The sequence below is a fragment of the Hoplias malabaricus genome, chromosome 16 (assembly GCF_029633855.1).
Source record: "Hoplias malabaricus isolate fHopMal1 chromosome 16, fHopMal1.hap1, whole genome shotgun sequence".
In the NCBI taxonomy this organism is placed as follows: Eukaryota; Metazoa; Chordata; class Actinopteri; order Characiformes; family Erythrinidae; genus Hoplias; species Hoplias malabaricus.
In genome coordinates this window covers 3,886,603-3,898,511 of record NC_089815.1, presented here as the reverse complement: position 1 = coordinate 3,898,511, position 11,909 = coordinate 3,886,603, and the positions used below count along the sequence as shown (strand labels likewise).

Genomic DNA, 11,909 nt, shown 5'->3' with positions numbered 1-11,909 from the left:
TGTGTCTGCATGGGTTTCCTACAGGTGACTGTCTGTGAGGAGTGTGGTGTGTTCTCCCTGTGTCTGCGTGGGTTTCCTCCGGATGACTGTCTGTGAGGAGTGTGGTGTGTTTTCCCTGTGTCCGCGTGGGTTTCCTCCGGGTGACTGTCTGTGAGGAGTGTGGTGTGTTTTCCCTGTGTCCGTGTGGGTTTCCTCCGGGTGACTGTCTGTGAGGAGTGTGGTGTGTTCTCCCTGTGTCTGTGTGGGTTTCCTCCGGGTGACTGTCTGTGAGGAGTGTGGTGTGTTCTCCCTGTGTCTGCGTGGGTTTCCTCCGGGTGACTGTCTGTGAGGAGTGTGGTGTGTTCTCCCTGTGTCTGCGTGGGTTTCCTCCGGGTGCTCCGGTTTCCTCCCACAGTCCAAAAACACACGTTGGTAGGTGGATGGGTGACTCAAAAGTGTCCGTAGGTGTGAGTGTGTGAGTGAATGTGTGTGTGTGTGTGTGTGTGTCTATATTGCCCTATGAAGGACTGGCGCCCCCTCCAGGGTGTATTCCCGCTTTGAGCCCAATGATTCCAGGTAGGCTCTGGACACACCGTGACCCTGAACTGGATAAGTTCTTACAGATAATGAATGAAAGGAAACTGATTTTTTTCAAATATATGCTAAATGACATAGTTAAGATGTAAACAAAGTTAAGTTTCTTTTGAAATACACTATTATATTTCACTTTTGTTCACATTGTCCCTGGTCACATCAGACCACATAAGTGACTTATGAAGAAATGTTTTAAAAATCTGTGGAATGTCCATTTTAACTAAAGGGTCTCTGAGGCACCCATAAGTTTACAGCTCATCTCAGGTCTGGAACTGTTACATTTCAGACACTGGTCTTCAGCAGCATATTCATCTCAGAATGGGTCTGTGAATGCTTGTTTTGGCAGTGTCACCTGTTATTTAGCCGCTTCTCTAAAGGCTTGTCCACTCAGATGTGGTGCATTTGTATTCTTTTAATTAATTTATTTTTTTAGAACGAGAATGACCTAAATTGATTGCTTAGGTTTCATTTGAACACATTAAGTGTACTGCGCATTCAGAATCTAAAATCATGTTTCATCACCATTGTATTATCATGTTGTACGGCCTGGCGTATATTGTAGCAGTGTTTGCAGCTAAAATTTATATAAAGCCTTGACCTTATTGAGCTGGTAAAATGCAATTAATCTGAAAAGGTTACATATCTTTTGCATACAAAGGTCAGAGGCCACACTTTAATACATTTTCCTGTAAGAATGGCCAATAAATACCAAGTTATTCCTTTTTCCAGCTGGAGTTAGTACATTATTTTGAAGAGAAAACGGGACACCTAACCACCCCAACTGTCCCAAACAGATAGAGTATTTAAATCTTTCAAATTTCAGAAGAAACAAAAAACAGGCTCATACTTAATTCAGAAAAATCCAAGGGTGTTTCTGCAGTTTAAAGGATGTGTACCTTTCAAGAAGCCATTACTCAGAAAAGCATTCAATGTCTTTGTAATAACTTGGATTATGAAAATCAGAAAATACAACCAACTTCTAAGACTGAACTTTAGATGTTCGGAAACTACTGCTCCAAGTGTCTTTGACAAGTTGAAGGTATTCTCAGGTGATGCAAGCTGTATTAAAGGGGGACATGCTACATGCTGGAATAAAATTATCATTATTCTTAATATGAAAATAATAATAATAGTTTTGTGTGATTGCACGTATTTTTCTGTAAATTGTTGTTGCCCCAGTTTGTAACAAATGAGAGGCTTGTTCTTAATGGCCATTCTGAGTGGAAATAAAGCAGAGTGGTGGTCCTCAGACCGAACTGTGAACTATGTAGTGGACTATCTATCAGCTTTTGGGCAGAGTTCTACATGGTTCTCTTTAGTCCTGTGATCCTGGAATTTCTTCAACGCTTCCTGGAACAAAAGTCATTTCCTCCAAGTATTAAACAGACTGGGTGAAGCCAAGTGACTATACAATCACAACTACTGTGCCCTGACTTTCTACAGATGTGATGCTCCGGATGATTGGACACTTGTGAATGTGAATGAGAGCTACAGACCCATGGAGCAACTGTATATTCTGGTATATGTTGGTTCTACTGCTCTCACAGTATTAAAGGGCCTATATCAAGGACGTTTTTCTTCCATTTTTTTGGATTGAAAAGATTTGGTGTAATATGTAAACATAAAAAAGTTAATGTTTCAAAACATTCCATTCATTTCCAGGTCTACAATCGTTCCAGGTCGTATTATGAGGAAGTTCTGCTGCTTTTTAGTTTTTGTGATGTCACAAAACCCAGCATATTTCCATATATTCAAATACTCATGTTGAAGTTGGGGTGCAGATGGAGGCCAGCCAATGTGGACTGAGGTCAGGTACGGTAGCAAAACAGCCTTTTAAATTGATGACATGACCTCAACAGGAAATATTCATAGCTCATAACGTGACTTGCACTTTACACCCCTGTAGCTGACTGTTGGTAATGAGTAGTGTCCTATTCCCAGATCCAACAAAATAGTACTAAACTGCATGTAGCGCCCACCTCTGTTATTGTGCTCGACCTGTATGTTTCCACTGAAAACCTTTATAACTTAACAGCACAAGATTTAAGGGTGTTTATTGTCCTGTAGTCATGAACTGAGCAAGACTCTGGGGTAGATGTGATGTATTTTATGGAGGGCGTCACATAGCAGCATCTGGGTGAGGTGTGTATCCGCGGTCAATCATTGACAGAAACACGGTTGTGCCTTTATTTACCCTGAATCTCTGACAGAAGGAAGTGAGGCTTAGAGGAGCTTTCCACAGCACTGATGACTCTACCCTTGGAGCATTGTTTTTACACTGGTAAGACAATGATGTTTTTCTTTTATCTGTATTTTCTGAATTTCCAAACGGTCTTCCAGATTTGTCATCACTTAATGGAGTGGTATTTTTCAGATGGGCTTCAGTTTCTTGGGTTTGTGACAGTGCTTCTGGAAAGTTCATAAAAAAGGGAGCTTGTGTAGCATCATCCTTTATTATTAAAAATAAGTAATTTGATCGGTGGTGTCCAAACGTTTACAGTCATTGTTTGAACAGCTCTGGTCAAATGACATTTGTTGGATTTCTTCTATTATTTATATATATTCTTTTTTTGAAGCTGGGTCAGTGTTGCTGAGGTGAACTGAGTCCCCGATAGATGCTCAAACGTGGCACGTGCTGAGACTCTGAATGTTCACTGGTATGCTTGTAGTAATTATAGCTCAGCTACCTTGCTCCCAGAGGTCATACATCGTTTAACAACCCACTCTAGTACATTAGTTAGGACAGGGGTCGGCAACCTTTACCACTCAAAGAGCCAATTGGATCCATTTCACACAGTAAAGAAAACACTGGGAGCCACAAAACCCTTTTGAAATTTTAAATGAAATAACACTGAGCATAACAGATTTTTTTGCCTTTGTGCTATACTAACATACTATACTATACTAACATACTATACTATACTAACAAACTATACTATACTAACATACCATATTATACTAACATACTATACCATACTATACTAACAAACTATACTAACATACCATACTATACTAACATACTATGCTGTGCTATACTGACATACTATACTATAAAACTATACTATACTAACATACTATGCTATACTATGCTGACATACTATACTAACAAACTTTACTATACTAGCATACTACACTATGCTAACAAACTATACTGTACTATACTAGCATGCTATACTGTGTTATTTATGAAATCAATGCAGAGAAAATGAAATAACATTTCTGCATGCAACAATTTTTAACTCTGAAAAAAAGACGTTGGGTTGACGGTTAAGTAAAATACTCAATGTCTATTTGAGTCCTTGTAGTAATGAAAAAAAAACGCCGAACTTAAATTATCCATTGGCAGTAAACAAAAATGCTGTCCTCTCTCTGCGTGCCGTCATTATTTTGCTGGCGTTGTGCAGTCACCTGTCAAAAAGTTGAAGAAACCGCACACTGACGGGTGTCGCACGTTGGAAGTTGTGACGTATATTAAGAGCGACAAAAATATTTTAAATATTAAAATATTTTAGATGTTACAGTATCGCCATAATCTTCATAGAATTACATTTTGAAAATGAACGAACTAAAATAAAACACATTTTAATTAAATACTCATTAATTATTTTCTAAAGCTGAGCCGCATCAGAGGGATCAAAGCCGCGGGTTGCCGACCCCTGAGTCAGGAGGACCTCCAGTGGCCAGCAGATGAACCACAACAAGGACAGACATTATTCAAACAGGTTTTAATTTCAGGTAATTAATGAACTTGTGTTGACGCCATTATTAAATTCAATATGTTTATGCTCTTCACATTTCACAATTAATTTGTAGTCGTTAAATAAAATATAATTGCCCAGTGCACGGGCGGCATGGTGGCGCAGCAGGTAGGTGTTGCTGTCACACAGCTCCAGGGACCTGGAGGTTGTGGGTTCGATTCCCGCTCCGGGTGACTGCCTGTGAGGTTCTCCTTGTGTCTGCGTGGGTTTCCTCTCACAGTCCAAAAACACACGTTGGTAGGTGGATTGGCGACTCAAAAGTACCCATAGGTGTGTGTGTGTCGCCCTGTGAAGGACTGGCGCCCCCTCCAGGGTGTATTCCCGCCTTGCGCCCAATGATTCCAGGTAGGCTCTGGACCCACCACGACCCTGAACTGGATAAGGGTTACAGGTAATGAATGAATGAATTAATGCCTAGTGCACCTTTAATACTACAGTACAATTATTGTGAAGTGCTGTATAGTATAATACTTTTTGAAAAAACTATTATACTAATAGCTAAATTGTACAGGGAAATTGTGAAGGGTGCACTGTATAAACTTTAATGTAAATTTAAGGATTCCTTCAGGGCAATTCTTAATGTAGGAATGTGAAGAAACAGTAGAAAAAATTGACTGAAGGTTCAGGTTATTTACATAATTTTTAATCTGTTGTGCAGCTTTAAATACATTCCTTAAACATTTCATATAAACCTTGTTATATTTCAAAACAATACACGATGTGTGTATTTTCTGTTGCTGGGCACTTGCCTGTTGCTTGGTGTGAACTCTGCTCTATGGAGCTATTGTTTGTGTATTTGCTTTTCCTCACAGCATCAGTCTATTAAACTCATTAAGTCTGTATTACAGCCCTATCTCATGCTCTCTCTCTCTCTCTCTCTCTCTCTCTCTCTCTCTCTTTGACTCTCTCCATCTCTCTAAGGGACACTAGTGGTTTGTTTGTCAGGTGTCTTGGAGATGAGGAGGGGAAAGAGGCGGTAAGATAAGCTCAGCTTGTTTGGGGCAAGAGGTGAAATAATGACACTAGCTTTATATCCTTGGCATAACGTAGCTGTTACAGCTCTCATAAAATTCACGTGATCTACTCAGGTGTGTATTATATTAAACTTCCCACAGTCTTATACACTGTACTATCTCATATATTCTGTTGTGTTTGTGTAATATTAGGCTTTGAATTTTAATAGTTGTGTACATATTAGATCATAATTTAGCATTGTACTGCACTGTCTTGATTAAATGCTGGACATGTTTATATCTTAGTCACAGGTAAACACTCAACATCTCTTGTATGCCATATGGCCAAAGGTTTGTAGACACACCTTATAATTAGTGAAATTAGTACCACTCTCCGTACCACTCTCAATGGAGATCAGTTGGAGTGGGGTTTCTTATCTATATCTTATATATTTATTTATTTATATGAGTGGGTGTCCACAAACTTTTGGCCATGTAGTGTAAGCTGCATCATGTGACGATGACTAACATACCTTTTGTGTATGATGATGTAGTTGTATGTAAATTGAAATAAAAAATATTTTTTGTTGTTATCTTCACCCACAGAACTCACGCAGCCAACGGGAAGGTGGCGTCCTTGGACATGGATCTGGAAATGGGAATGGAAACCAGAGAGTGAAATCTAGAGGTGGGGTATCATGCCTTATCTGGTCCACACTGCACATGCCCAGTTTGTGGGGTTATGGGTGGGTGTGATTGGCTGGAGCCTCACCATAGTGTCCATTGGGCTGGTGCAGTGGAGGATATGGGCTGTTTCTGACGTGTCTGTCATCACCTCTGGCTTTGCCTGGGTGGGCATCTGGAGGACGTGCTTCTACTCCCATGTTCTGGTTATGTCAGAGTACGAGGTCATGTATTGCCAAAAGATCCATCTTTCGGATCCTTTCACACCCAGTGAAATCGCAGCTGCTCAGCCAATGATGATGCTGGCCGTTATTCTTGGACTTCTTGGTAATTCCAGTGTTATATATGGGCTCAGGAACATCTATTTTGGCCTTGATATGCAGAGACCCATCACCTTGGCTTTCTCCATCGGTGGGGGGCTCTTCATTCTTACAGGAGTCTGCTCTTTCATTCCTCTTTTCTGGAATTTATACTCAGTGGTCACCAACCAGACCATAGACTTTCCACCCAACTTCCACATGCCCCCTGCCCCAGTGGAACAGTATGTTGGGCCAGGAATTGCTGTGGGCATTTTCGCCTCAATCCTGGTGGTGGGGAGTGGGATGGTGTTTCTGTCCTACAAGTTTCCAGAAGGTCTAAGGCGCAAAGTACAACCTACTTGTCTAGAAGACATCAACACTGGACTGGGGGAAAATGGGATGACTCTCTCTCTGAGATCCACACCAACAGGCAGTCGAGGCAAAACGGGCTGCTATGGAGTGGACAACCCAGGCTTTTTTAGGGGTAGAACAGCTGAAACAAACTTCCAAGTCTGACCTCACAATAATGTAAAGAGATTTTGTTTTCATTTCTAATGACATCATCATATGTGTCATGAAAAGTCTGATTGATGAACAGTGAATGACACGTCAATCCTATCATTCTGGTGAATTTGGGTTAAATATTATTTTGCATTGAGAATAACAAAGTAATCACCAAATAACCTGGACTTTAGATGCAAGTGATAACAAGGATGGAGAAGCATACATTTGAGTAACAATAGTTTACCAAGTAAAACCCTACAACTTGAAGCTGCAGAAAATAAAAAAACACTGCAGGTTTCAGGAGCCAATTTTTGTACAAGTTTGCGCAATAGAGAATGTTGTAGATACAGATGTGACTTTAAATATTTTGGTAAAACAATTAGAGCAAATTGTGTTCAATATTATTTCATCATGATGTAACAATAACTAATAGCCACCTCAGAACCAATGCCTCAAAGCACTATCACATGCTTAGCATGAGATCATTTTACCTGTTTTAGAAAAACATCTGAATGCTTAATCATACAAATTCTCACCAACATGCCATTGTTGTATTAGAAGGAGGTAGCACCAGAGTGTTTACATGAAGTTTAGGAGGTTAGTTGATATGATTTGAGCGGTATTTCAGTCAGATAGAAAGTTACAACCATATATCCATGTGTTGTAAACAGATGTACTTACCTACAGCAGTGTCACTGTAGACTCTAGTGTTTGATTGTACTGTTATAAGGGACAGCAAAACCCATTTCAAATATGTATCTTGAAGGCTGGAGGAACTTTTGAATTAATATAATATCTATAATTTACTTGGGGGGAATTGTGGGTGGCTATATTTACAACAACTGAAATCATTTTGAAGTTGAGGATGACAACAAGCTAACGTCTACAGTTAGCAAAAGGCTAGCTACCTAGATACATTACCTCAATCTTTTTCTCACATTTTATGTTTTAAAAATAGCTTCTAGTTGGAGGCAGATAAATACAGAATCAACAGTGAAATAAGAGTAACGCTAATGCTATGTCTTTATTAAACTAAATGTCAGTGAGTAGCCTAGCAGTCATGTCTAGCCTGAGCACCACAGATATTCCCAGTGGTAGCATTTCATTGCAAAAAAAATTAATGTGAGTTTACTTTATCCCAAGAAACTTTGACATATTTGAATGTTTAAACTTAAAACTTGAATATTCTCGTTGAATATATTTTTGTAGCATTGTTAAATTTGTTTCTGAGATTTATATTTATATACAGCAGAGTTTGTAGATTTTTATAGATTTATTTAAAAACACAATTTGTCTTGGCTTGTCATGCTAGTACCGCTAAGTGAAAAAATGACATGAAAATTGCAAAATTGAAATGTGAAACCTAAATGAATGAAATTGAGCATGAAGTATGTTTTGTGTTTTGTGCAATTATGTGTAGGTTTACTTATCATTACCACTATCATACTTTTTACACTAATTGTTTAGAGCTTAGTATGAATTAGCAAATTTGCTAAATGTTTTAACTAAATCTTTTGAGTTAAAATGATTTCAGAGCCACTGGAATGAGATAAGATAAAGTTATCATAAGCTGCTGTTTAAAGTGTAAATGTGGACCCACTGTGACCCTGAAGTGAATAAGTGGTTATAGACAATGAATGAATGAATGAATAATTTAGTTAATGAAAGTTAATTCTCATGGAATTTGGACACAGTTGGGAAGCAAGTATTGCTTTCAATTAATATTGAAAAATTAAGGAAAATCTCCCTGTGTCTGTGTGGGTGTCCTCCGGGTGACTGTCTGTGAGGAGTGTGGTGTGTTCTCTCTGTGTCTGCATGGGTTTCCTCCGGGTGACTGTCTGTGAGGAGTGTGGTGTGTTCTCCCTGTGTCTGCGTGGGTTTCCTCCGGGTGACTGTCTGTGAGGAGTTTGGTGCGTTCTCCCCGTGTCCGAGTGGGTTTCCTCCAGGTGACTGTCTGTGAGGAGTTTGGTGTGTTCTCCCTGTGTTTGCATGGGTGAATGTGTGAGTGAACGTGTGTGTTGCCCTGTGAAGGACTGGCGCCCCCCCCAGGGTGTATTCCTGCCTTGCGCCCAATGATTCCAGGTAGGCTCTGGACCCACCGTGACCCTGAACTGGATAAGCACTTACAGCTAATGAATGAATGAAAGAAAATTAGGTATCAAGTTTTGTCCTGACAGTATTTCAAGAAATGTTTTTTTGTGGCCCTTTAACTTGTCATGGCAGTGCAAATATGGATGAATAACATTTTTAAGCAGTGTATATGTCTGGACCCAAATGAACACCTACAGGGTGTAATGTAGCAGCTTTGGATAATCGTGTTGTGTGTTGGTGTGGATTCCAGGTCCAGAACTGTGTTTGTGATCCTGGTGTGTACATTGAATTATTGGGAGCCTGGTTAACTCACTGCTGGAGTGGGTTCCTAGTCCTTGACCTCTGGGTCTTTCTCACGTGAACCCAGGCGGAGGATGGCAGAGATAGGACACGTGAGCGCTCTCATAGCGACACTAATTGTTAGGCTGGAAATGCACTGTATGCCAAGCCAGTTGTGTCTGTGCATAGCATTGTGAACAGGCTGATGCTGATAGAACAAAAAGACCTTTCTCCACAGACTGGGCGTCTCGAGGGCCGGGGCGAGACCTTGGTGATTTCTGCTCAGCTTAGTGCAATGAGCCATAACATGTTTTTAAAACTTAATAAAATCAGTGTTTTTATTAATATTAGCATTATTATTATACAATATTGCCTTAAAAATTGGAATGGATGCAGTGGTCTACAGTGTGTACTGCCTATCGCAGAATAATATGCTTTACTTTATGTATGGAATGTTAACAACTAGTATTTTCCTTTATCATAAAAATGCACTTATAAATTCGATGGAAATATAAAGCAATATATTTTCTCCATAACTGTGATACATTATGAGATGAGATCAGCCTTAAAACCAATTCACTCTACCCCTCAAGACAAGTGTGCCTTAATGTTAATATTTATGAACTCATGCCCCAGTAAAAAATAGCATGTAAACATCATAAAAATTATAAAATGATTTATGTTAATATTGAATTTTGTGCTCATCTATGAACATGGAAATACAGGTTAATTTACAACTCAAGGGCTAAGGCTGTTATGGAAAAAGGCCTGAAAATTTGTCAACAGTTACTGAAATGAGAGAAACATTTAGTCAAAAATGATGACATAAGTAAACTAGGCTAATTTAGATGTTTATAAGACAGGCACGGAATCATAGCTTTGAGGTTCTTAAATCAACATGTTAATTCACTGTGACAAATCCAGTTACATTCTGTGTTTTGTCATTTGTTTTTGTTTGAAATACTGGCTGAATATATGTTGATTTGTGTCGATGGTGTGATGTGAGTGTTTAAATGACACACCACAAAAGTCTAGCTTTTATTTTAGGCTTTGTCCCACAAAATAACACCTTGGTGATTACAGAATCAGTGTTTAAACCTCTGTCTCTGGGTTTATGTGAATGCTTACACAGTGCTGTAATCCTTAGTTTCGCAGTATTAACAATGACTTGGCTTTTGTTTTCATTGTTTTCCCAAAGTAAATAATGTCTTTCGGTCAGGACAGAATTCTTATATCGTGTCTCATTGAATAATAGCTGGTACGTTGTATTTTTCACCACCTTTGTCCAGACAGTGGAGCATAAATTAAAGTGCTGCATTGTAGTTTTTGAATGTGAAGTGTTCAAATGTTGGGAAAGAAATACAGGAAAACATAAGGCAGTGCTTTGTCATTCTTTCATCATGTGAATGATTTCCCAAGCAGGAAATAAAACTCAATAATGATAAGGAGAACAAAGCAAAAAGCAAACATTTATGACATGCTTTATTTGTAAGAGTCATTTGTAAATGACTCATTTAGTGGGTGGGCCACAGAAGGAGATTTGTAAACTTATGACGGTGGTTGTTTGTATCAGATATTGAGACGGCTGGGAGTTTTTATCAGCGTTTATAGCGTCTGTGAGTTCCTGAGTTCCTGCAGTGAGCATTCCCAAACTTTCTCAAAGGAAATTAAGACCTGGAGCTGTCACAATAAATCAATTTAACTTGAATACTCAAATTAATCTTCAGGAATTTGGTGTCTTGAATCAACAATAACTTATTGTCAGATTAGACGATGATGATGATGATGATGGCGAAGGTGATGATATAATATTTAAAAAAATGTTTATATTAGCAATCAGAGACAATGGACATGTCTAATATGCATTTCAGCAATTACGAATATGAATTTTTATTTAGTCTTTTTATGTTTTCAATCAGTTCAATTTTTTAAATTATTTTTATTATTATTATTTTTCAATTATTCAGTCATTTCCTGTATCTGCAACAATCTTGGTCAAGGTCATTGTGTACAGGAAACATTGGGTAGACGTAGGAGCACAACAGGTATTTTATATTTTAAAAAGTATTTTTAATCTATGAATATATGATAAAGTAATTAAGAGTTTTTGAATAGCTATGCATTGTTGGTCTTTAGCATGTTACCAATGTTTAAAATTATGCAATTACCATTGATTGTGTATTAGACTTGAATGCTAAGACAATGACAGACCTACTTGTACTATTAGTCAAGTACCATTACAGACAGAATGCATTTACTCTCATTCAAGTACTATGCTACCTGGAGTGTTTCTAATTTTACGCAAGAACTGAAGTATTCCATTCTGTTGACCCCTGCCCTAATCAAAACCTGAAGCTTACAAATGGGCTAAATGTGCCTCGTCCATGCTCTTCATTTGCACAAAGGAAGTGGGCAGGAAATGACCAGCCAGTGAAAGCTCCATGTACCCCTCTGGTGGTGAAGAAACCTTTGTATGTATAAAGATGGGGAGATTAGCATACAAAGATAAATGACTCCATTGTAGGGGTCCAACAAAGCATGCTTTCTCCCGGCAGCGTGGATGCTTACTGTGGAAGCCCAACACTTCAAAGACCTGGCTAAGGCTGCGAAAACCCAAACAAGCTCAACACTGCTGAGAAAGGCTTAGAACAGAACATTCAGAACGTGGTTTTAGAAGAACATGGCATGGGCCGGCTTGTGTAATGAAGCTCAGGCCAAAGAAGGAAGCACCAGCAATTCTGAACTTTCTTCTCTCACAGTATCTTCAT

General features: G+C 38.9%; 1 protein-coding gene across 1 annotated transcript; it reads left to right on the top strand.

Moving 5' to 3' along the window:
• The first annotated feature begins 2,756 nt into the window (after positions 1-2,756).
• LOC136671249 (claudin-34-like) lies at positions 2,757-6,789 on the top strand. The gene is made up of 4 exons (XM_066646892.1): positions 2,757-2,854; positions 4,188-4,308; positions 5,253-5,419; positions 5,891-6,789. The coding sequence occupies exon 4, from the start codon at positions 5,983-5,985 to the stop codon at positions 6,781-6,783; it is 801 nt and encodes a 266-aa protein (XP_066502989.1). The 5' UTR covers positions 2,757-2,854; positions 4,188-4,308; positions 5,253-5,419; positions 5,891-5,982; the 3' UTR covers positions 6,784-6,789.
• Positions 6,790-11,909: the final 5,120 nt, after the last annotated feature.

Coding starts and splice junctions, on each gene's coding strand:
- LOC136671249 (XM_066646892.1), top strand. CDS start 5,983: ATGCCTTATCTGGTCCACACTGCACATGCCCAGTTTGTGGGGTTATGG.